This window comes from Drosophila mauritiana, chromosome 3R, assembly GCF_004382145.1.
Source record: "Drosophila mauritiana strain mau12 chromosome 3R, ASM438214v1, whole genome shotgun sequence".
Classification (NCBI taxonomy): Eukaryota; Metazoa; Arthropoda; class Insecta; order Diptera; family Drosophilidae; genus Drosophila; species Drosophila mauritiana.
The window spans coordinates 14,237,450-14,260,827 of record NC_046670.1 but is presented as its reverse complement, the minus strand read 5'-3'; the positions used below and the strand labels follow the sequence as shown (position 1 = coordinate 14,260,827).

Below are 23,378 nucleotides of genomic sequence, written 5' to 3'. Positions count from 1 at the left end.
CTTTGGTTTACGTAAGTCCCGGATGATTCCGCAATATTCAATACTATATATATGGATCTTGTGTCGGAAATGACTCCCTTATCTCAAAAATAGTAAACAGTGATTTTGGGAAATTCAAGGAAAATATATAACTCATTGAGCTTATTCAATGTACAGTGAATACTAATCACAGCAGACCTTTTGTAGTATTTAAACTATATTTTGTTAAATATATATGGACAAATATAATAGTGTTTCAGTGACGCAAGAATTGGATCTAATAGGATCTAATAATATCTGCAATTTTCATAAGTATAACAGATTACAGATTTCACTGTAAGCTGACGCTGACATGCTTAGTTATTTGCTTCGTCATTCTATTTTGACCAGGGGATGCGATCGCTGACTCCTAATCAAAACCGGAGGGTCAGGGTCAGGAGCAAGTCACAAAAGCGAAAGCCCGCCGGCGAGAACACGTTCCGTCGGGAACAGATGTTGAAGCTCTAGCCGTCATCCCGCCCATGGGTCATACGTCAAGTGGGCGGAACTGATAAGATTACAAAGTGCTATGTGGCCGTCGGCACTTTGTGGGAGCGCCAGCTGTTGGCTTCTGAATCCCCGGAAAGGCGACGTGGAACGTGATGGCGGAACGGCAAATTATTCACTCGCAATTCGCCGACCAGTGCTGACCAACAGAGATGACCACCTCCGCCGACAGTGTGTTCGTTGCCCGATCCGATGGCATCTCCGCCGAAGGAGTCCGGGATCAGTACGCCGATGGCAAGGCCGCCAAGGTGTGGGAAATCTTCATTGGGGACAAAAACTCGCGCACGGACAACTACAAGAACTTCCTGATCGATATGCTGCGCAATAAGGGATGCAAGCGTGTCCTGGACGTGGCCTGTGGAACGGGGTAAGATGCGAAATCATCCTCATTTTCATCAATGAAAATTAGTCACTACTCATCTGAACTAGTGTATAGAATCCTTTAAGAAGCTATTATTGCAAGCTTGTGCCCTCCGAATCCACTTTGTGCTCTACAACCTTCAACACTTTTCTTTCAGTGTGGACTCCCTGATGCTTGTGGAGGAGGGTTTCGAGGTTGTGTCAGTGGATGCCTCTGATAAGATGTTGAAGTACGCTCTCAAGGAGCGCTGGGCCCGACGAAAGGAAGCTGCCTTCGATAAGTGGGGTAAGTTGGTGAATGACCAATAAGCTTTGCCCCATATCTATAACTATTGCTATCCTACAGTCATTGAGGAAGCCAACTGGTTGACTCTGTACGACGACATCCAGGAGCACATTCAGGATGGTTTCGATGCAGTCATTTGCTTGGGCAACTCCTTTGCCCATTTGATGGACGGGTTCGGGGATCAGCGGGAGCACAAGCAAGCCATTGGCAACTTCGAAAAGTGCCTCAAGCCTGGAGGCGTTCTGCTCATCGATCATCGCAACTACGACAATATCCTGGAAACAGGAGCGACGCCTGCCAAGAGTATCTACTATAATGTAAGTACAAATTTCCCATTTAAAATCTAATTCCGATCTGTAGAATCGAATCCAATAAGCGTGTAGTTCGTACCTCCGATAGTGAGTTGTACAAATTCTAGCGAATCATCTCCTCAATTAAAAACTATCTGTGAAAATAGCTAAATGTTGTCGCATCATCGCGGTGATAAGAACGGATGATCTTGTTTGTGAACCCCACATAACACATAATCATCACTCGCCTTATCAGTTACACATCTTTCGATTCAATTAATCCAATAATCCAATGATGACTTGCACCTAATTGCAGACGAGTCACACGGCGGACATCAAGACATCCGTGCTCTTCTACTGCGGCAAGCCCGCCCTGGTGTCCATGGACTACCTGATCGCTGGCAACAAGCTGACCAGCGAGTTCCGTCTGTCCTACTATCCCCACGAGCTGAAACGCTTCCAGGAGATTCTAGCCGAGATCTTCTCCGCCAAGGCCAAGCACCAGTTGTATGGTGACTTCAAGGAGATGAGCCAGGTGAAGAACCCCGCCTTCTACATTCACCTGATTGAGAAGCCACAGGTTTAGATTTAAGTTTTTAGTTGTATTCACATAAGGCGACAAGACACATCCATATAAATATACATAAAGTTCCTCCGATTCGCACAGTCTCGAGCATCCTCAGTTTTCTCCTAAACCAAAATGCAGAATCGGCCGACGATGGAGCCAAAGCACAGGGTCACCATGGCGGCCTCGATCACGAACGGGAATTTGGCCTTCACGTAGTTGAACATCCCGGTGTAGATGCTCGACAGGGCGGCCAGTAGTATCAACGTCATCTCTCGTCCGCCGAACTTCGCTTCAGACTGTCACTAAAACGCAATAGCTATCGAAACCCTCAATTCTTGGGGCAAGTGTCATTAGCCTTGCAAATGCTTTTCCATTACGTTTTCAATGGGTTCTGCTTTGCAGAGAAAATGAGTAACGATCGAAGGGCGATACTTAAAAAACCAAATACTGGAAAAATTGTCGGTATTCTAATAACAGTGGAGCTAAATGTTGGAAAACTATGTTGCAGTACTACTTTGTATTTCCAAATTATGGTGTATGAAGTCTACTATTATTAAGAAACTAACATAAAATATTATATATATATTGAAATTTGAACTATAATCCGGAAAATGGGACAATGCGTCAAGAATAGATTTTACTGTAGTAGACTTTGTAGCACAATACCCATGGGTATGAATGTTTTTGTGGTCTCTGTATGAAGGATCGTCTAGCAGACAACGCTGACGTATGCTCATTAAAGTGTCATCGAATACAAAAAACACAAGCCAGCTAGCGAAAATAGGACTTAATTGACATGTTTATTATAAATACGTTTTATTTCTACGCAACGGCTTTACTATCATGAAAACGTGGTGAAATTGTAACAGTGTGCTTTCCAATCCGAAATTAGATGCCAACGATTTTATTAATGCGCTTGATGTCGGTGATCTGGCGATCGATCTCTTCGGTTAGCTGGGTAAGTATCTCGGTGATAGTGCGGTGCTGTTTCTCCGGCAGCTCGTACGCGTTCTTCTTGAGGTCATCTTGCGTTTTGGAAATGTGGTAGCGCTGCTTGTTAAACGTCTTCTTAACACTATCCAGTCCAGCGGCCAGGCTCTGGGTGACCTTATTAAGTCGAAACACATCCTGGGAAAACTGCCGTTCCGCAATTACATTATTGGGTAGTGAGGCATTGGCCCTCTGCATCAGGGCATTGCACTTGCGGACGAGCAGCTCCTGGTTGTAGCTAATCTCCTCAAAGCGCTCGGCAAGCTTGTGGGCCCGCTCGCTGATCAGTTCGCGTTCCTGCTCCAGGTTTTGGATCTCCTGCAGCTGTTGTTCCTTCTTCAGCTGGATCTGGTTGATGTGGCGAGTAAAGGCGGCGCGCACAAGGTCATGTCCTTTAAGGTACTGCTCGCGAAGCACCTCGATTGCCTGGTTAAGCAGTTCGTAGCTCTCCTGGGCGGATGGCGAGGAAAGTTTATTCGCCAAGATGGGCTGGTTAACACTACGTTGCAAAAGCGATTTAATCGTATCGACAAACGCTGGCCCACTTTCCTGCTGCGACACTTCTGGATCAACTGGCTTATTCTCATTGGGTGTAACCAACAGCTGGGCATCAATTACCAGCTTAAGACTAATCACCTGACCGCTGCCCAGCAGTAGAACCATACCGGCAGGAATTTGTAATAGGGCAAGTCCAAAGACTGCGTTAACCGTCTCACTGGAGTCGAATTTTGTGCACAGAATGTACTCTGCTCTTGCAGAGGCCGCCAGCTCTAGACGATCTTCATCGGACTCGCTCTCCAAGTAACGTTGCAGCTCAGCGATAAAGCTGACCGTAATGGCATGAAGTCCTGCGTTGTGGTAGGCAAAGTAGCGAAGCTCATTGATCAGATCCCGCTTTAAATATATGGGACAGTTGTCTCCACCTTTTTCAGTTCCGGATGCAGATATTCCCAGCTCAAGTTTGACAGTTTCTAGTACATGTACAACGTATTCGGCGGGTTCAATTAACATAAAATCGTCAACCTCACTGAAAGATTGCTCAGTGGCGTCCGCCTCCATGAGAAGGGCATGGTGGAGCTTTCCGTTGGACTCAGCTATAACCAGGGTCGGCGGAAGTGATGGGATAATCATGAGTGCACACGACTCCAGACCATAATTGTCATGTGCCTGTGGCGTTATAGTAATGGGGCCCTGCAGACGCGTATTCTCCGAGTCCACGGCAGTCATCAAAATGTATATGTTTCCATTCTCGCGGAGCAAAACGATGGGCCACTCTATCCTCTCCTGTTTTGGCAGCGATTTGGCCGCCACAAGGGTTTTGTTGCTCTTATCCAAAGTGGTTTCGTTATTTCCGGCTGTTTCCGGTTGAGTGACACGTGGTTTTGCAGCAGGAGCGATGTCAAAGTCGACGGCTACCTCGCCGAAGTCGCATAGCGAGTTATTGGCCCCACTTCGAAGCACCGTGGGACCCACCTGCCACACGTGGCGCAACTTGGAGTGATTGTACACTCGAATAGTGTTGTTGTTGAGCAGCACGATCAGCGTGGAGTCCGACACAGAGTGCGGATGCCAGCGGACCTGGCGCACTTCCAAGTGCGGGTTTTTTAGGAAGAGCTGGGTGTCCAGGCCGAACGAGTGGCAGGTGATCACTGGCTTGCCTTCTTTGTAGTATCCATCGGGGCCCCAGCGACGGGGCAGTTCCATTATGACAACGCCGCGCGGTCCACTTAGTGCCACTAGGGAGCCCTCGTTGGAGGCCAGCACGCGGTCCACCTCCAGGCTCACAAAGCACGATGGAATCAGTGTCTGGAACTGGACATTCACCTTTGCAGCCAGCGATGAGCGCCAGTTGCGAACCAGCAGGCAACTGTCCTTCGCGTGCCAGGCAAACAGCAGGTCGTCCTTGCAGTCCAGCAGGTTCTGAGTCCTCTGCACCACGGGCAACCCATTGCGGATCTTCGCAAACATCTCCGTTTTGTTCAATTCCAAGACATCGGTGAGCGACATCGTTTGTTTATACTTTAATTCGTATGACCGGCGTTTAAGGCAATGCTATAGTGTGACTGTAGTTTTCAGAAATCCGCAAAGTATTCTTTTAGTATTTTTTTAATTCGAATTCATGAAACTTGAAATTGGTTTAAAAACGCGAATATCAACATTTTCGGAAAAAATACTAATAATAATTGCTGTTTAAACTTTTTAACTAAAGACGTTAGCATGAATGATGCTATAAATTTAAAAAGTGGAATAATTGATTAATATTTTATAAAATAATATAACAGCTAGATGTTATTATTTTTTAATATTGGTATAATTCGCAAAACGCATTAATTCAACAACTTTTATTAATCTATTTAAATCACTTAGTGCTATAAACATTTAAGTTCTCTTTTGGAGCTCCAACAGCGGCACAGATTTCAACTTCATGGTAATATCTTCAACAAAGTAAAGATTTTCAAAAGGAAAACTCGTTCTAAACCTATAATTCCGCAATAACTTGGCTAATGTAACTTTGGCCGATATCAAGGCATATCTCCAACCTAATTAGAACGAAATAATAAGTATATAGTTAATTCAATGGTCATAAATTAGCGGTCACCTAGTTACCTATGCAATTTCGAATGCCCTTGGTAAAAGGTATATAGGCGTACGGATGCTTGTCCTGGATGTTGTGGGGAAGGAAATGATCTGGGTTGAAGGTTTCCGCATCCGGACCCCAGATCTTTTTGCTTCTGTGCATGTGATAGATGTCGATGGCGATTTGCACCCCTTTGGGAACCACTATACCATTGGACAGCTTCAGATCCTGCGACGTTTGTCGGGATACGACCGGAACCGGGGGTATCACTCGCATTGATTCGTTGAGGATCAGGTCCAGGTACACCATCTGCTGGGTGTCCGCGTAGGACACATCAAAGTCTCCTGTGTTTGGGAATGTAGTCTTTATTTCCTCAAAGGCCCTCTCCTGGTATTCCGGAAACATCGCCAGCAACATCAGGGTGTAGTACACTGCATTAGCCGTGGTCTCAAAAGCTCCAAAAACAATTATATTCGACTCATCCTCAACATTCTTCAGGGTAAACACTCCTCGTCTCATCAAATCCGTGGCTAGGTTTAGAAATATGTTCTTATCATTGGACTGGATGACAGGTAGTACTCCCATTTCGTCCTCGGCCAACTTCCTCTCAATTATCTGAAAGGGTTAGGAGATTCGTAAGTAAATAAGCGGAGGGAGTAGTTGGAGGTGGTAACCTTCCGAATAAACTGACGAATCTCCGTTTTGGCCTGGTAGTAGTGCGATTCCTTTCCAGCCAGCTGCCGGCAAAATCGGCTATTGAGCCACGGGGAGAAGCACATATCTGTCATGGTTTCCAGGATGCTATTAATGGATAGATGCAGTCCGATTGCAAGTCAACACTCACCATTGGTATCGCCCCAGCAAGGAATTGCTCCTGAAGCTCTCCTCGTCCTTCACATCGCTGCCCATGGTGGTTTCTGCTCTCATATAAGTATATCATATATTTAATATCAGATCGACTCTTTTACCTGAATAATTCATTCTGGCTTTGGACCACGTTTATATGCAAACAACAAACGTGACAGCCATAATTTATGAGTCTTCTTTCAAACAAACAACACATTCTTCTTTACTCACGGGTGGCAATTCCCAGGGTGAAGCTCTGCAGCAGTGGAATGAGATCCTTCTCGCCGTCATCCTGTAGTGGTTCGAGTTGATCGAGCAGAAGGGCCGTCTCCCGGTTGAAAATGGGCAGGAAGCTGAGTAGCACCTTGTGGCCGAAGGCGGGATTCAGCAGCTTCCGATGGATGCTCCAGCGGGGATCTACACAAATCCACACATAAGTAACGCGCACAATCGATTCCATAGACACACACCCTTCAGACTGAATAATCCAACTCCGGCTCCATCGTCCACTGCCTTGTAGATAATGCCCTTGTTGACGCAGTGCGGCGATGTGAAGATATCCTGCACCACTTGGGGATCACTCACAATCATAAAGGGAATGGGCCCCAGCCAGGAGAAAATGGTCGCGCCGTGCTTATCGAGAAAGCAACCGAATGCGTTAAGGATATCTGCGCACGGACACTAAAGTTATTACTCCCGACCAACACAACAATCATCACAACATCCAAGCACCTTCCCTGCGCATCAGCCAGTGAGCCATGCCCAAAATGGGATATCCAAGTGGTCCCGGTATCTTGAGCGTGAGCAGATAAAATCTGCGCCTGCTCCACAGAAAGTAGATCCAGAGCAGGAACAGCAGTCCACACCACAGCGTCCAGGTCAGCATGCTTAATCCTTTGCCAATATCCGCTATCAAATTGTAATAATCCGTTTGCCAACAATTTTCGACCGATCGGTTTGAAGTGCGCCAACAGTTTGATTGGCCAATTCTCAGTCAATCGACTTTTTATAATCCGGACGTGTTGACTGCTTTGGGACTCGATCGATCGATTTGTTGTCACGCGTGGAGCTCAGCAATCGACCTGGTTGACTCTCCTCCTCCCAGGAGAGAAGAAGCCGTAGGGGCTACGGGTGGAGACCCATTGAACCGCACATAGCGCGCCGCTTTTTATTGGGACTCGACGTGGGGGGTTGCGCATACAAATAGCTATAATTTTGACTAATGGCCAGTGGTGACATGCGCCACACGCTCCAAGAATGCGAATTGGCCAACGACGATGCACTACGTCACTGATCACTGATTCCGATCTGGGGGAGGGGTGCCTCTAATGGCGTTGTATAACCTAACGAATCTCAGGTGGCAAAGTGCGATGACACAGATATTTCATTAACGGTAGGGTTCGGTCAATAGCAATAATTAGAATAACAAGATGCGTAACTTTGTTGAAGCTACTTTTTATGGGCGACCAGATCTATTATATATATTCTAATTTTTATTTAATAAGAAAACGTTTAAATAGTCGAATTTTTCAAAATATTAAAAATAAAATAAAGTTATAACGCCACTTGACGTTCATACAGACATGTCCGGATCAACTTTTTAGTGATATATGTATATATACTTTATAAGGTCGGAAACGCTTACTTATCCTTAAATCATTAGGTTCCTTAACAACGATTGAACCAAACTAATAAAACTCTGCGTCTTCTTATTCTGTGTATTATTTATTAAAATTTAAAATATTACTTTCATTTGGTTTTCAAACTGTTCTTAGCTTAGGTATATTATGCACGTATGGTGGATGGTAGGGCGCCAAGGCGTCTCCACCTGATCTGATGATGAATGGGCATATGCTTGGAAACATGTGCGGTGGCTATGGTCTATATAAAGAATGAACACCTCGATTTTGCGCTGGCTAAGCTGCGGGCTCCGACGACGAGATTACAGCGGAAAATGGCAGAACTTTTCAATTGGTTTCGAAAGTTTTGTGGAATTTAGCGTTTTTGAGTTAGTGCGACGACGGTTTGTCTCCCTACGACGCCGATCCGTTGGTCACGGCGAGTTTCCCTGAAAGATGTACAGGATAATACAGTTGAGCGGATTTTCGGGTGGAACGATTTCGAGCCTGCCCATGCGATGACTCCGAAACACTCAGCGAGTAGTATGCGACATAAGCTGGCATTTATTTACAGCGGTTCCAAGTCGATGAGCCTTACGATCTACAAAGCAATCGGGGTCTATGGGAATGGGAATGGGTTTTAGGGTTTAGGTGTGCTGGGTATGCAGGTGCAGGGTTAGAGACAAGGTGCTCGGAATGTGGAGTGGACAGAAGTGTGTCTTAGTCATGCTATTCGATTACAAACTCGATCCACACCAGAAAGGCAGAGTACGGCAGGCGAAGCAGAGAAGCTCTAGCAGCTAGCAACTAGGCAGTGAGTGAGTGAGTGGGTTAGTAGATGGAGTAGTTATAGCGACGCCTCTTGGGTTCGTCGCCCAGGGGCAGGGACTTGCTGGAGCCAGAGCGCCCGCTCAGCAGGGCGGTGCGCGAGCAGCTGGGCAGCAGGTGGCCCGGGTTAGTGTGAAGCGAGCTACTGGGATGGTCGCAGGCGGCGGAATCTGAGATGCGAGTGGGGCTAGGCCAAGGTGAGTCGGGGTACGAACCAGTTCCGTTGTCCACGTGTCCATTGCTCTGGATAGTTGGGGACGCGGGTGCGCTTCCATTGACACCATTTGTGGCACCCATCAGCGGTGCACTGGACTTGGTGCCTGTTACAAAGTGACAAATCAATTAATCTAGTTCAAAAGGAATTGAGTAAGAGTAAGAGAACCAAAAACTTACCAGCCGACCGATAATGGCCGTTGCCGGCAATCTCGATGTCTCCATTGGCCATTACCACCGCTCGCGGCGCACTGACCCCGTTCTCCTCCTCCTTGACGCACTTGATGAGGAACAAGAGCGAGGAGCCGAGCAGTGGGGGCAGTCCGGCGAGGATGAGCGGCAATGTGTAGGAGTTCGTGCTGTCGAAGATCATGCCCGCCACTGGTGGACCCACTGTGAGCGGAATGGAGCTGAGGCCCAGCAGGAAGCCGATGGCCTGTGTGGCGCCCGAGGGGCCACATATCTCGTAGGCGATTGGTCCCAGCAACGAAATGAAGCAGCCGTCGAAGAGACCCATGACCAGGGTGAACGAGACGAGGATGACGTACGAGTTGGTGAGCGGCAGCAGCAAGGTGACCAGGCCAATGGACACCAAGGACAGCTGTTGCAGGTACATGCGGTTCACACCCGGCATATCGGCAATGACGCCGAAGATCAGACGCCCAATGCCGGAGGTGATGCCGATACACATGACCGGCAGGTTGACATCCTCGCCCGGAAAAGTGGTTTTCACGAACTGCATCATGTGCACATAGGGCACAAAGTAGCCGAACAAGGCGAGCGGCACACAAAGTGCCCAGATGACGAAGCGTTTACGCTTCCAGATTTCCACGTTGATGATGGAGCGCAGGAAGAGATTGATGCGCGATCTGCCGGGCTTCTTCTTCGGCGGCTCCGGTGGCGGATGCAGTGGCTTGTACACGAAGGAGCAGAGGATAATAAAGGCGGAAACGAGGCTCATTATCTGGAAAATCAAGAGAAGCCATCAGTATACTAGCAAGTAGATGCCATCATTATTCCACTTACCCGCAGGGTTCCCTCCAGACCATAGCTACCCAGTAGCTTGTCCAGACAGGGCGGCAGTATCACAGTGAAAACGCTGGAGCCGGCGGTAACGAAGCCACTCACCTTGCCCAGGTAGCGCTTGAAGTAGTGGCCCAGGATGGCCAATGTGGGCGTGTAGGCAAGGGCGGCGCCCAGGCCGAACATGATCCCGTAGGTGAAGTACAGGGCGCCGATGTTCTCCGTGCAGAACGAGGACAACAGCAGTCCTCCCGCGGAGAGGACTCCGCCGGCGAAGGTGGTCAGCCGCAGGCCAATCTTGTCCGTCAGGCAGCCAGCCATTGTGGAGAAGAGGAATGTGGTGCCGATGGCCAGGGCGCCAATCAGAGCTGAAAGTAATTTCTACAATGATTAAGTATTCTTGATATCAAATGAAGTAATCTGTGAGAAAACAAGAAGCTTTTTGAAATCCAGAAGGTGGGCTTCCTTAAGTACAGCTACATTTTGACCCATTTTTAAGGGTATGTTGAAATATTAAATACCTCTCATCTTAAGTAAAGATTATTTAAATATGTAGATGTGAGGGAATGATAATTTGCAAGTCTCTCGACTTAAACAATATTTGGTTTTCCTGCTTATCAAAAGCAATGTTGGTCCAACATATTTATATTTATATTATCTTTACATGGATTCCTGTGCATTTATTTGCAGTGAGGCAACTCCCTAATCCCGATCTTGCTGACCAACTGTCTGCTCGACCCACTTGGACCAATTTCAATTGACAAATCGAATCTCACGCACTTGCGGTCGATTGTGAAGTGAGGCCATGCAAACCATGTCTGGAGTTGGGCCGCCATCCCAGGTGTTTCATTGCAACTTCCAGGTGGATGCCCGACTGCGTCGAGCAGAGAGCGTTAGATGGAAACCCGATCCGCCGGCGGTTGGTGAGGTTGGAGGACCAAATGCATCTTGCCGCACGCCGCTCAAAGATTCGATTTTCGTCGTCAATAATTTTCCGCTGAACTCTATGGGCGCAGAAGTGGGGGAAATCCAATGGTTTTCGTGGCGTAAACACTTTCGCTTGTTCCACTTTGGCACTTCCAATTGATGACCGACTGACAGAATTGGGTTAATTCTTTGTTGCCCGCCTGCGAGGATGATCAAATGCCGTGATAAGACCGATGTGCAGCTGCAGCCGCTCCAGAGCGCCAATGGTCCATTGTCTGGGACATGGACAGTGGACCGGAGCAGGTAGCGCTTCCAAAGCAATCATAGCTTTATTTACGAGACTAATTGAAACCATATAGATTATATTTATAGCACGCAATTATAAGTCTTTGACCCCTCAAAACTAAGCGGACTTGTAGTTCCAATCGCGCGGTATTTCAAATACTACTCTACGGAACTGGAGATAAGCACTGGATTCAGTTCGCGTGTCCATCCGAATTTGTTGTCACAATGTACGTTGGAATGGCTTTTTTAATGGCGATACGCACACCATTCATAAGCTAGCCTTCCTTGACCTTTAATTCAAAGATTAGTTCGTTTCTTTTCATTTCATTTCCATTTCAGTGCATAAGAAATACGCTCCTCATATATCTTAAGTTCCATATATATTACATATATGGGAGAAATAGAACAGAAAGTGCAGTGCATAGCCCAAAATAGCATTTGACCCACTCCGGATGCCTCATGGATACTTATTGACCGTTCGCCGAGACACGTCCCACTGAGGAATGGGGCCGTGAGATGGCACGTAACTCTCGCCCACATGCGCAGAACGATATTCCACTGCAATCTCGGCAAGAGCCGGCCAGTCCAATGTCAATGCCACAGATAGAGACGTCGACGACGACGATACTCTCTCACTGCACAGCCAGTAGTCAATGGCGAGGAGAGGCATTAGATAATAGCCCAATGGACGGTGCCAAAAATCGGTGCTAAAAACGAATCCGTACGGAAGGGGAATCTGCCGGGTTGCATGGCCCCGCCGGCGTCTGGCGAAAATAGATCGGAATATTTATAGGACTCCTCATATTCATAGTTGGATAGGCAACCCGATGCGATCTCATCCAATATCTGACGCAATCTGCAGGCGGATTGCATCGGGGGATAACACTTAGATTGGCGCTCGATTGGATGATTGATCTTGACCTCCGATCCGCGCGGATGAACCAATGGGCCAACCAGCGCCCATTAAGCTCCCCCAAGTCGCGCTGATGTGCCTACGGAGGTGTGTAATTGACAAAGGCTGACAATTAATTGATGAATCGACACCGCGATAAAAGTGGGCGGAGGAGGAGGAGGAAAATATGGCACACAAGAGCTGGGGCTCGGGTTCGGATTACGTCAGGTTTTAATCATATTGCGGAACTGAACTGGCAGCCAGTCTTGGCTTAGCTCTAGCCTTAGCCCTAGATGAGTGCATCTGGCTGCCGTTCGGTCGGAGGAGGATCGCTGTCAGGCGGAGCACTTGAGGGGCTTCCCCGATGCAGCGCCGTCAGTCGACCAAGTAACTGGGTCACTGGCGGGTAGCTTTCGTCTTCTGCCGGTCGGCTTGGCCAATTCGACCAGCTCGTCTTAAAAGCGCCGGCCGTGCCCCCAATGCGTTTGTCGTCCCACGTTGCGTATGCGTAATGCAGGCCAAGCGGCAAAACCTTGACCAATGCTGTGGTGTGAACTCTGCTCGTTTGTTTCAGTTCTTTCTGGTTGAGGGTGGATCTACCCGCTGCTTCAGTTGAGGTGGCCAAAAATAAAAATGATGCACTTCTGGCGGAGAACCCTACGGATTTTCCGCTCCAACTCTATGCGACGTCGCTGTCTTCGTGCTCTTCGCACTCGAAGTCTGTTGAATAATGCTTTGTGATCCAATCAACTTTTAGCAATTTAATTCACTTGACGTCGCTACGTTGGATTCCTATATCGTCACTTCGTTCGTACTACGTACTACAACGTTTTATTGAACCCAAGAGCTGGCGGATGGGAGACGCCAATGTGCGTTGCCATGTCCGAGTGTCCGTTAGATTCGAAATAAATATTAATAAATGTAAATAAAAATTGGCAAAGTATTATTCAGTATGAAGTGCGTCAACATCTAATCAAATTTAAATTCGGAAATCTCTTTTATAAATTTCAAGGTAACTTCCAGTGGTGATAGTACAATCTTTGGCTGTGGATGCCATAAAATGCAAGTCAGATGTGACAATATTATCAACTAATGGGGAATCTTTGACGATTGAACCTCTAGGCTCTTGCGAATCAAAGTCTGAGACCCCCCCGGTCAGCAATCAGAGGCCATAAAATATGATTTGTGCTCTGGAGAGGTTGGCCAGGTCCGTGCCCAAAACAGATAGTAGCCGCAAAAACAACTGCCCAGTTCCCATCTAATCTCATTTGCCCTGCCTGCATAATTACAATCAGCGCCGGCAGCAGCCGTCCATAAATTCCGAATAGATGCGCCAGGGGCTGAAGGGATTATGGACAAATTGCTTTCGCATTTGGATGGATAGGGGAAACATCCCCAAACCCCATACCCCATATCCGATACCCGATTTCCGTGGCACACTCACCCGCTTTGCTGGACGCCTCCGGATCGCCGAGCTTCGTAAGCCTATCCGTCAGCAGCGAATGGATGACGCCGTAGGTGTTGATGAACCCAAAGATGATGCCGTTGCAGAGGAAGGCGCTCACCATGACCAGCCAGGCGCGTGCTCCTCCGTCCGGTGGCTCCTTGCCGTGTATGTCCCGACAGCAGGGCGCCTCGATGTGTGTCCCGTTCGCGTTTCCATTCCCATTCTGGACGGGAGCAGACGGCTTTAGGGCATCCTTGCCGTTCGCATGCACCAATCCGTTGGTCGCGGATGCAGTGTGTCCATTGGCGGCGGGCAGGATGCGACCATTCACCTGGTTTTGCAGGTCGTTCAGTGGTTCATTCTCAGCCATGGCTGCTAGCTAGGATTGGATTGGGATATGCTGCCTGCAAATATATCATATGTTGTATGAGTTTTGAGTGCATTGAATCGGTGGGATGCACTCCGCGTATCAGTCAGCCACACTGCACCCAAATATGCCGAAATGATACCAGTGCCACTCGCGTTTCCCCATCCCGGAAAATAATCACCGACAGACGCGGAATTGGCTGGCCAAATATTTGGACACGTTTATCGCTATTTGCGCCCCCGACAAATGAAAATGCAGTTTACATTGTCGGCGAACCAGAGGCCAACTAAATGGGGAACAAAGGCTAGATCTTAAGGGAGAGTTACTAGGGAAGATCACAGTTCCAGCTGGAGATAAGCTGAGGGAATGGCTATAAAGGTATAAAGATATAGGGGATGCATTTTGGTTTTGAATATATCAAATAAATTAAATTAAATTGTATCTTTGAATAAGTTACCCTTCTGTTCTTTGGCATGTTAGTCACTTAGTTAGCCAACGAAAAGTTTAAATTGGATTAAATTGCAAAGCTCAGTTAACAAAGAACCATAAATATCTATGGTTTCATTGGCTAACTGGTTCAAATTAATATCCAAAGATATCATGGCCACATAACTTTCGATTCCGCCTCCAATTTCCCTGCTTAGTATCTGGTCAGCAACATTGTAATGCACTTTTAAAGCTGCGCAGAACACAGATTGCATTACAAGCGATAACTGAAATTCGTCGCATTTTTCGATTATGCATGCCCTTGTCGAGTGCACTTCGGTGGTCCGGGGGTTTGGGGAGCGGTAGCTCGAGGTGGGTCTACGGTCTACTGTCTACGGTTCACTGCAGTGTTCCGTTCTGCAAACGTTTCTTTTTCCCGCCGCGGGGCAGCCGAAAAAACCGCATCGCCGCCACAGCGAAAACTCAATGTAATGCGAACCGCTCGACGGAATTGTAGCAAAAATAAAGAAATACAATTGAAACCACTGTCGTTCTTGGCGGCTATCGCCGAAGTTCGCGCTATCAACGCCATGCACGTGCCCGCTCGATGACGCTGCGGTGGGTGACACCCAGTTCAATCCCAAGGGGGGTTACTGCCTAAAACCGAAGGTCACCACACCGGTCGATGGGTTGGCCCTTATGCAATCGCCGGCGTTTGGATGAACTCCAAGTCCGCTCCTCTACGTACTTGTAAGCCGGAACTCCAGTCGCTGCAGGCAGGCGTGCGATTCACTTGAAGACACTGGAAGTCCGATGAAGCCGACTCGAGAATCGCGCGAATCAGTGGTCGGGTGGAGACCTCTCGAGCGAGCACACAACCGAACGCTTGCGTCGTCGGCGGCGGAATGAAGAAAACTGAATTATTTTCCACGAGCTGTTTTTGCGAAAAATCGCTCGCTCACTTGATGAGGTGCGCCTAATCGGAGAAGCATAGCAACTGTTCTCTGCGGTAAACAAAAATTCACCTAGGCAACGCACAGACAAGCGGTGCGTTAAGGGTTTCCCATCAGCCAGGCTGATGATGCAGCTGCTCCAGGTCCAGTTCCTCGCGCAATCACATGATCTCGGGCGGGATTTTGTGTTCAAATTGAATGCTCTTCTAATTGATCAATTCCCAGAATTAGAAACTGAAGCTTTCGGCGGTCCACTGCGCAATACTATCAATTGGTGGTTTAGTCGGTGGCGATGACTTCCACCGCCGGCAAGTGGCCATATCCGCCGCAGCCACCAAAGAAGAACTGTTCCAGTGCTCAATAGCCTGACCCCAACTTGACTCATCCGGCGAATTGTTCGCCGCTCCTGGCGCCGGCGCTTCCTCTTTTCATATTGCGATCAAAGGCCCGTCGAGTGGTTTCGGGTATATGTATGTGTTTGTATATTTTGACTGGACTCTGGCGAGGAGCAAAGGCCACGTGCATTGTGTTAGATGAGATGTATATATGTAAAACTTACTCGTTAGTGGAAGATTCAATTCGATTAATTTAAATAACTACTAGCTAATCACTGGACACACTGGAAATTTTCAGGGGAGCAGCGTCGAGGGACATGGGCAGAACATTGGGCAGCACAGGTTCCGGCTGGTCGATGATCAGCTTCAGATTCTTTTCGGGCCACTCGAGCTCCAGTCGCTCCTTGGGCTCGCATTTCTCGTCTAGGCCCGCGCTGCGGAAGTCTTCCATCAGGCGCGGCACCAGTTCATCGGGGATCAGGACCTGAATCCAGTAGCCCAGCACGCCGTAGGGTTCGTTCACTGTCACCGCCGAGCCGGTCACGGATTCCGCCACCAAAGTTAACGCCAGATGCTGAGCCTTGAAGGTGAAGTGGCGCCCATGTCGGATGCGATCCTTGATGGCCAGTAGCAGGTACTTGGCCACGCCAGGTGCGAGGGTAATCTCAATACCGTCCAGTGAAATGCAATTTGGTGCCTGCGCTTGAAAGTCCAGGGGACAGGACTTGTGCAGCGAATTGCTGCTCATCGACATGGATTGTGGAAAGCTCGGTTCCTCGCGCTTCATTTGCGTATCCGTCAGCTGCCGATTATTTTCGTCGTTGGCGCACTTCTCGCTCAGCGACTGAAAATCCACCTCTTCCTTAACCTCTTTGGTAGGTTTCAGCTCACGGAACGTAAAATCTGCATTAACGCCGGCCAGATCGGATCCCTGCTTCTCCAGGTCGTCCTGTAAGTTGAGCAGCGTTTCGGGAAACAGCTCGAAGACGCTCATTTGGCGATCCATGTTAGTCACCAGCCAGTCACCGCCAGTTTGCATATCCTGGCGAAGGAAGTTAAGCACACCGCGCCCGTTCCAACGCGATGCCTGCTCAAGCTCGTCGTCAAAGACGCCGACAATCTGGCAGAAGTCCACCGTGCCGGTGGGAGTGTCGATGCAGCCCAACTGAGGGTCCTGGGCGACGAGCAGGCTTTGTAGCTTGGAAGTGGTACTGCCGTCCAGGGTCTTGCGCCACGGGATGTTGTCTCCAAAGCACAGACCGTTGCCTGTTTGGAAACAGTAGCGTCCGATGGCCTGCAACAGGTTCGCCGGCCAGGTGGGCGGTCTTTGGGGCTTCTCTGGGTTCTCAATCTGCTGCTTCAGCTCCACTTCCGTTTTGGCCAGGCGAAAGGTCAACTCGAATCCCATGCCAGACCGGGTGACGCCCTCCTCACGCAAGTGGACACGCTCGTCGCCGTGTAGGTCGCTGAGTCCGAAACTGATATAGTGCCAGTGTGGCGGAACGTTCCTGTCCACATCTCCCGGATAGTTGTACATGCTAATGTAGTCCAACGGATCCTGACCGCCCAGCCAGTACTTGAGTAGTGTGGTCACCTGCAGCGGGTTGGGCTGCTTGGGGTAAACCTGCCCCAGGTGGTCTATGATGGCCTTAAGGCCCGGCGGAGGCTTCACCTCCGGTTTTTTGTCCAAATTCGCCTCAGCCATTTAATCCAGTGCGATCAGTATGACCTCAGTTGGACCGTTGCGGAATACCACCGCATACTACGTATGAAAATACTGCCATGTCAAAAGCGGATTTGACAATGGAAACTTACATGAGTTTCTTTTAAAAACCATTCTTTATTTTCAAAACCTTTTTTATAATAATTATTAGTTTTATTACTTTTTCCTGCTAATTCTAAAAATGTAGATAAAAATTATGAAAATATATTTCCATTTATTTGAAAACCACCCCCCGACAAGTGTTGAGTATTTCTTGCCGTGGTATATTTTTACATGCTGTTTATTTCTGCCAACCACCTACGGTCACCCTGTTGACCAACTATTTAATAGAAAATTTGCAAATTTTGATAAACGCACAAAATGGAGCCTTATGATGTCGTCGTCAACCAGCCCGTCGTCATAGATAACGTAAGTGGAGATTGGGCTCATTAAATGCGGGTAGCTTTGTGCAAATATAGGGTTCCCAGAGTTTTAGCCAGCAAACAGTGACATCACCTACCGCCCGTCCCTTTGTCAACGAGCTTTCAAGCCGTCTTCAAATGGCCAACATGACTAATCCCAGATAGAATGGCTCCGCAAACGCCAGAGATGGTTCAATTCGGAAGTGAAGACAGCAAAAACGGGGAATTTGGTCTTTAATGCTTGCATGGAATCCCTTTATCGGCCCAGCACACGCACACACGGATATCTGCGGGCGGTGGCTGCATCCCTGCTGTTGCGTCCCTGCATCTGGAAGCCTCTGTCGAAGTCCATTTGGTGCCCGTACTCCATTGGGTACACAACGGGAATGGACTCAACATGGGAGGCAGCGGGTCGCTTTAAGCGCTCCAGTTCGGGATCTATCTTGACACCACACTTGCCCCTGTATGTGCTGAACATCTTGGGGCGCAGCAGCTTGTTGTAGGGATCGCGGAACTGATCCCGGTACTTCTGGCACTCCAAATAGAAGGAGTCCACCTTATACAAGCTGCCGTAGCTGATGTTGGTCAGTCCAACTGGCGGTGCGAACTTTAGCAGCGATTCCCGTTCGTATTGCGAGTTCTTCGACACGGTCATCATGTCCACCTCCGGCACACTAAAGGATTCCATGTCGATTATTTAGATTTCCTGCACGTTTGCACGTTGAATTTTAGATAAAATAAGTTGACGCAACTAACTAAATGTATTTCACATCACTTTTGACAGGGCTCCGGTGTGATCAAAGCCGGCTTTGCTGGTGAGCACATTCCAAAATGCAGGTTTCCCAATTAGTAAGTGCCGTGGACCACTCACGAACCTTAAGAACCCCTAGAACTAATGCCTTCTCCTGCAGCATTGGCCGGCCCAAGCATGTCCGAGTGATGGCTGGTGCGCTGGAGGGCGACATATTCGTTGGACCCAAGGCGGAGGAGCACCGTGGCCTGCTTAGCATCCGGTACCCCATGGAGCACGGCATTGTCACCGACTGGAATGACATGGAGCGGATATGGAGCTACATTTACAGCAAAGTAAGGTGTCCATAGATGTTCTATAATCCTAAATAAATGTTTCAAATGGCACTTACCAGGAACAACTGGCCACCTTCACGGAGGATCATCCCGTGCTGCTGACCGAAGCCCCGCTTAATCCGCGCCGCAACCGCGAAAAGGCAGCCGAGTTCTTCTTTGAAGGCATCAATGCACCTGCGCTCTTTGTGTCCATGCAGGCGGTGCTCAGTCTGTAAGCATTGCAATCTCACGAACTGCCCTTATCGATTTCATCTAACCGTACCCTTGCAGCTACGCCACCGGTCGCGTGACAGGCGTAGTGCTCGACTCCGGCGACGGTGTGACGCATGCAGTTCCTATCTACGAGGGATTCGCCATGCCTCACAGTATTATGCGCGTGGACATCGCCGGGCGCGATGTGACGCGCTACCTGAAGACACTCATCCGCCGGGAGGGCTTCAACTTCCGGTCGACTGCCGAATTTGAGATTGTGCGCTCCATCAAGGAGAAGGTCTGCTATCTGGCCACCAATCCGCAGAAGGAGGAGACCGTGGAGACCGAGAAGTTCGCCTACAAGCTGCCCGACGGCAAGACCTTCGAGATTGGACCTGCACGCTTTAGGGCACCGGAGGTGCTCTTCCGGCCCGATCTGCTGGGCGAGGAGTGTGAGGGCATTCACGACGTTCTGATGTACTCCATCGAGAAGTCAGATATGGATCTCAGGAAAATGCTCTACCAGAACATCGTGCTCTCGGGCGGATCCACGCTCTTCAAGGGATTCGGCGACCGCCTGTTGTCCGAGCTGAAGAAACACTCGGCTAAGGATCTCAAGATCAGGGTAATTATTTCTAACAATTGTATAGTTCTGTGTCACAGTTCTGAAACTGACGAATCTATCTTAACAGATCGCCGCGCCGCAGGAACGTCTGTACTCCACATGGATGGGCGGATCGATTTTAGCCTCGCTCGACACTTTCAAGAAGATGTGGATCTCGAAGCGGGAATACGAGGAGGAGGGACAGAAAGCCGTGCACAGAAAGACTTTTTAGCGTGTTTATAAGCTTAAACGCCATTTGTAAAAGGCTAATTAAAATGTATATCAAATCCTTGTGTCGGCTAACATCAAGTACCCCATAAATTGAAAAATAATGTGTACGTTTTACGCATCAAGGGCGCAAAGTATTTAAAATGCTATTTATTGAAACTGCTTTCCCAGCCTAGAAAATAAAGTACTAAAATTTAAATTTCACTTGCGGATGATTCCTTCCCAGGTTAACTCGTAAAAAATAAACCAAGTATTTGCAACAAGCTATTGTATATTTAGGTGTATCTAACAGATAGTTATACCTTCTTGCTCGAAAGATTTTTGTACTATATCTCTGCTCTGATACATTAGCTAACAAAAGTTATACTTTCTTTATCTGAGATAGCTAGTGACGCCAACCTGGGATGTTTGTGACCCCATTGGAATACTACCACCCAAAAACATGCTCTTGTTCGGAATCAGGGGAAACACTATGGGCTGCCGGTCCACAGTTGCGGCAATCGCCTGTGTCATCTTGATGACGCTCTGGTCCAGCTTGATTCCGCACTTGCCCTTGTGCAGGTGGAAGAACGGCGGACAGTGAACCTTGCCGTAGGGGTCACGATAGTGATCCCGGTACTTCTGGCACTCCAAATAGAATGTGTCAATCCTGTAGATCTCTGCACGACTTATGGTGGCCAGGTCGACCGCCTCGGGCACGAATTTACGAATCATCTGACGATCTTTTTGGGATTTCTTCGAAACGTCCCAGTACTGAGCCTCTGGTATGGGAAATTCCATGGTTCTTTCTTTTTAATAAATCTTTCAACGAAATATATTTAAATTTCTTTCTTAAAACTCCTAACTAAAGCCGTGTGTAAATTGTACTGTTGTAAGAAACTCAGCTCACTGTGATACAAATCAAAATTAGGAATGGTGCAGAATATATATGAAATAAACTCCAAAGGACATAATTGAGGGTAAAAAGTGGTCATCCTGCCAAAGGATATACTATATATAGCCATATAGCACTTGCTGAATTTAAGCAATACATTTTCAATCCACTGCCATTAGTCATGGCTACTCAAAAACACTCTTTCCAGCTTGAAGCACTCTCTTGCTGGCCAAGTATACTTAATGGCCGAATCATTCGAATCGGGTAGTGCTCTCTGGACGGGATTTCTGAATTCAGTTCTCCGCCAGTTGTTAAATCGCTTGGTTGTGTCGGCAACCGTCGCCACGACAACGCCGCTCCAACCACCAACAATTAGTTGCCAATTTCAGGAGACAATGAAAACCGAAACAACTTGAATTGAATGTTGTTGTGAGTTCTTTTGACTGACAAGAAAACTGATCCAAAGTGCACTGGTGTGTGGCGAAAAACAAAGCTCCAACCGAAAGCAAAGCCAATAAACCAAAGATTCATTCATTATGGCATCAGATTTGCAGCGGGTTAACGAAAATGAGGTAAGTCAAGATACAAATATGTCATGAAGATATTCCAATGTATTCATATTCCGAGCAACCACCGACCTTGATCTTAGCCATATATTCCTGGTCTTGAATTATTTATCTGTTCGTGCGAATGAGACACACCATCGTGTCCACTTCTCATTTCCATTCCATCCGTAATTGCCAGTCCGGGTAATTATTGTCTTTGTTCCGACTGTTCGTGCAATTCAAAAATGTTGTGTATCCGACTCGTTGGCCTTATGCACTTTTAAACTCCGATGAGCTGTGCGAAAAGCATTTGTTCTCGTATTGATTTTCTAATTGTTATGGGAATTGCATCCTTTTGTGGTCATTATCCTTGCAGTATGGCTGAATCCTTTGTTTCCCCACAGAAACACGTAAAAAATGCTTGGCAGGTTAGTTTTCAATGATTTATTTTTTTTTATTTACTATGCACATTTGTGTTTGTAACCCTTGCCCTGAATGTTAGCCTATTTTTCATTACTCGCAGCTGCGATGTTCTGTTTTCTTATCGGCACAAGATCTGACACAAATGGCAATAGATAAGGAACTACTTTGAAAGCGAACTTTAAGATTCATTCACTTTCAAACTGACTGTTGCACCGCCACCATGACCACTTTCCTCGAAAATGTATCTTTCGGTTTTGCATATGATATATCCTCAATTCAAATACTCATATATGTATATACCCTATGTTTCAGATGAAGGCAATGGATGCCAACAGGTATGCCACCAAGAAGACGATCGCCCAGGGCATGTTGGACATCGCCCTGCTGACCGCCAATGCCTCGCAGCTGAAGTACATCCTCCAGGTGGGCGAACAGCACCAGTTCTACAAGCTGATGCTGATCCTGATCAGTCTGTCCATAGTGATGCAGGTGGGCACATAATCTCTTTAGATCCTTATTCTCTAAGTGTCAGGCACAGAGAAAAACATAAAACATGAGTATCATAATGAAATCCATCAAACTCGGCATAACTTGGCTTGATTCCCATGAGAATATGGAACTGATAGTTATGTTTTTCTCTGTGCAGGTCCTGTCGGGCGTGCTGAGCCTGTCCCTGAGCCTGCTGCGGGATTGCCGGCTGCATCAGCCGGAGTTCCACCAGTCGGCCAATATCATTAACCATGTGCGCACGGGCTTCGCCTTCTTCACGACCATGATCAATCTGTTCATCTCGGCCTTTGACAGTCGACTGCCTCCGCCACAGGGTGACTTTCTGAACAACTAGGACTAGAGGGTGGGCATGGAAGGGATTGTACGCTTCCGTTTCTAATGCATTCCCCATTCCCCATTTCGACAGCTTTTGGTGGGCATTCTGTTCGTGGTCATCGGCAGTCTCAACATAAACAGGCAGCAGGATCAGACGGCAGCGGTCATCCTGAACGATGTCATTTTGGTGGTCGTGTTCATAATATCCGTGGTGAACGTTATCATATCCGGTTTCGGCATTGAGTACTCATCGCATCCGCTGCGACTCCTCGATCAGCACGAAAAGACACCGTAGAAACTAGAGATCCAACGATTTACACTTATATCCATACATATATGTACTTTAAGGCTACTGCAAACCTAAGTTGTAGAGTGAAATAAATGAATGTGTTGATACCTTCGCAAACAGGTGGCTGCTGGACTCTTGCTGGTCATCCAGTCCCTCATCAATATGCATAATACCAAGGATCGAAATCGGGGCTTCGCCATCAACCACTTCATAGATGCCTTCATATTCCTGTCCGTCTTCTGTGACATCATGAAGATGAATTTTGGCCTGGATCCGGCTGTTCCTCACACGGATGTGGAACTTCTGAAGCCCTGAATTTTTGAAATCACAGATGAAGTTATATTTTTATGAACGACGTAGGCTCAGTGTTTTATATACACTTGCTTGCCACTCTGTATATATACATTTTTACCACAAAAAAAGCAAATTT

At 47.7% G+C, this 23,378-nt stretch overlaps 10 protein-coding genes across 18 annotated transcripts; 3 read left to right on the top strand and 7 right to left on the bottom strand.

Annotated features, from left to right (window-relative positions):
• The first annotated feature begins 637 nt into the window (after positions 1–637).
• Positions 638–2,119, top strand: LOC117144008 (glycine N-methyltransferase). Its single transcript, XM_033308963.1, has 4 exons — positions 638–892; positions 1,044–1,171; positions 1,232–1,488; positions 1,778–2,119. Exons 1-4 carry the CDS (start codon positions 678–680, stop codon positions 2,045–2,047), a joined length of 870 nt encoding a protein of 289 aa, XP_033164854.1. The 5' UTR covers positions 638–677; the 3' UTR covers positions 2,048–2,119.
• LOC117144009 lies at positions 2,043–2,420 on the bottom strand. The gene has a single exon (XM_033308964.1). The coding sequence runs from the start codon at positions 2,296–2,298 to the stop codon at positions 2,152–2,154; it is 147 nt and encodes a 48-aa protein (XP_033164855.1). The 5' UTR covers positions 2,299–2,420; the 3' UTR covers positions 2,043–2,151.
• Positions 2,421–2,801: 381 nt separating this feature from the next.
• Positions 2,802–5,082, bottom strand: LOC117144007 (nuclear pore complex protein Nup88). Its single transcript, XM_033308962.1, has one exon. The coding sequence runs from the start codon at positions 5,024–5,026 to the stop codon at positions 2,918–2,920; it is 2,109 nt and encodes a 702-aa protein (XP_033164853.1). The 5' UTR covers positions 5,027–5,082; the 3' UTR covers positions 2,802–2,917.
• Positions 5,083–5,362: 280 nt separating this feature from the next.
• LOC117143638 (probable cytochrome P450 313a4) lies at positions 5,363–7,472 on the bottom strand. 2 transcript variants are annotated; one of them, XM_033308416.1, is made up of 7 exons: positions 7,176–7,472; positions 6,914–7,111; positions 6,675–6,860; positions 6,442–6,514; positions 6,272–6,398; positions 5,627–6,212; positions 5,363–5,559 (listed from the first exon to the last, which is right to left on the bottom strand). In XM_033308416.1, the coding sequence occupies exons 1-7, from the start codon at positions 7,327–7,329 to the stop codon at positions 5,399–5,401; spliced, it is 1,485 nt and encodes a 494-aa protein (XP_033164307.1). In that variant the 5' UTR covers positions 7,330–7,472; the 3' UTR covers positions 5,363–5,398. The 2 variants fall into 2 exon arrangements, with proteins under 2 accessions (XP_033164307.1, XP_033164308.1); XM_033308417.1 differs by lacking the exons at positions 6,675–6,860; positions 6,914–7,111; positions 7,176–7,472 and having other exon boundaries at positions 5,367–5,559; positions 6,272–6,378; positions 6,442–6,666.
• Positions 7,473–8,149: 677 nt separating this feature from the next.
• On the bottom strand, positions 8,150–15,785 carry LOC117143077 (monocarboxylate transporter 10). 3 transcript variants are annotated; one of them, XM_033307547.1, is made up of 6 exons: positions 15,219–15,785; positions 13,675–14,081; positions 10,130–10,494; positions 9,284–10,067; positions 9,106–9,210; positions 8,150–8,511 (listed from the first exon to the last, which is right to left on the bottom strand). In XM_033307547.1, the coding sequence occupies exons 2-6, from the start codon at positions 14,045–14,047 to the stop codon at positions 8,477–8,479; spliced, it is 1,662 nt and encodes a 553-aa protein (XP_033163438.1). In that variant the 5' UTR covers positions 14,048–14,081; positions 15,219–15,785; the 3' UTR covers positions 8,150–8,476. The 3 variants fall into 3 exon arrangements, with proteins under 3 accessions (XP_033163438.1, XP_033163436.1, XP_033163437.1); XM_033307545.1 differs by lacking the exon at positions 8,150–8,511 and having other exon boundaries at positions 8,604–9,210; XM_033307546.1 differs by lacking the exons at positions 8,150–8,511; positions 15,219–15,785 and having other exon boundaries at positions 8,604–9,210; positions 13,675–15,202.
• A 96-nt stretch (positions 15,786–15,881) lies between these two features.
• LOC117143078 (suppressor of fused homolog) lies at positions 15,882–17,500 on the bottom strand. Its single transcript, XM_033307548.1, has one exon. The coding sequence runs from the start codon at positions 17,461–17,463 to the stop codon at positions 16,027–16,029; it is 1,437 nt and encodes a 478-aa protein (XP_033163439.1). The 5' UTR covers positions 17,464–17,500; the 3' UTR covers positions 15,882–16,026.
• A 258-nt stretch (positions 17,501–17,758) lies between these two features.
• LOC117144517 (actin-related protein 1) lies at positions 17,759–20,191 on the top strand. The gene is made up of 6 exons (XM_033309736.1): positions 17,759–17,889; positions 18,667–18,731; positions 18,794–18,968; positions 19,028–19,179; positions 19,239–19,785; positions 19,853–20,191. The coding sequence occupies exons 1-6, from the start codon at positions 17,842–17,844 to the stop codon at positions 19,994–19,996; spliced, it is 1,131 nt and encodes a 376-aa protein (XP_033165627.1). The 5' UTR covers positions 17,759–17,841; the 3' UTR covers positions 19,997–20,191.
• On the bottom strand, positions 17,761–18,631 carry LOC117144518. The gene has a single exon (XM_033309737.1). It carries the CDS (start codon positions 18,568–18,570, stop codon positions 18,139–18,141), a length of 432 nt encoding a protein of 143 aa, XP_033165628.1. The 5' UTR covers positions 18,571–18,631; the 3' UTR covers positions 17,761–18,138.
• Positions 20,192–20,232: 41 nt separating the features above from the next.
• On the bottom strand, positions 20,233–20,860 carry LOC117144519. The gene has a single exon (XM_033309738.1). The coding sequence runs from the start codon at positions 20,770–20,772 to the stop codon at positions 20,365–20,367; it is 408 nt and encodes a 135-aa protein (XP_033165629.1). The 5' UTR covers positions 20,773–20,860; the 3' UTR covers positions 20,233–20,364.
• Positions 20,861–21,177: 317 nt separating this feature from the next.
• LOC117143288 (ninjurin-2) lies at positions 21,178–23,287 on the top strand. Of its 6 annotated transcripts, none has more exons than XM_033307871.1 (4): positions 21,178–21,438; positions 22,147–22,323; positions 22,481–22,687; positions 22,751–22,840. In XM_033307871.1, the coding sequence occupies exons 1-3, from the start codon at positions 21,403–21,405 to the stop codon at positions 22,676–22,678; spliced, it is 411 nt and encodes a 136-aa protein (XP_033163762.1). In that variant the 5' UTR covers positions 21,178–21,402; the 3' UTR covers positions 22,679–22,687; positions 22,751–22,840. The 6 variants fall into 6 exon arrangements, with proteins under 6 accessions (XP_033163762.1, XP_033163763.1, XP_033163760.1 ...); XM_033307874.1 differs by lacking the exon at positions 21,178–21,438 and adding an exon at positions 21,999–22,075; XM_033307872.1 differs by lacking the exons at positions 22,481–22,687; positions 22,751–22,840 and adding an exon at positions 23,069–23,287.
• The last annotated feature ends 91 nt before the right edge of the window (positions 23,288–23,378 follow it).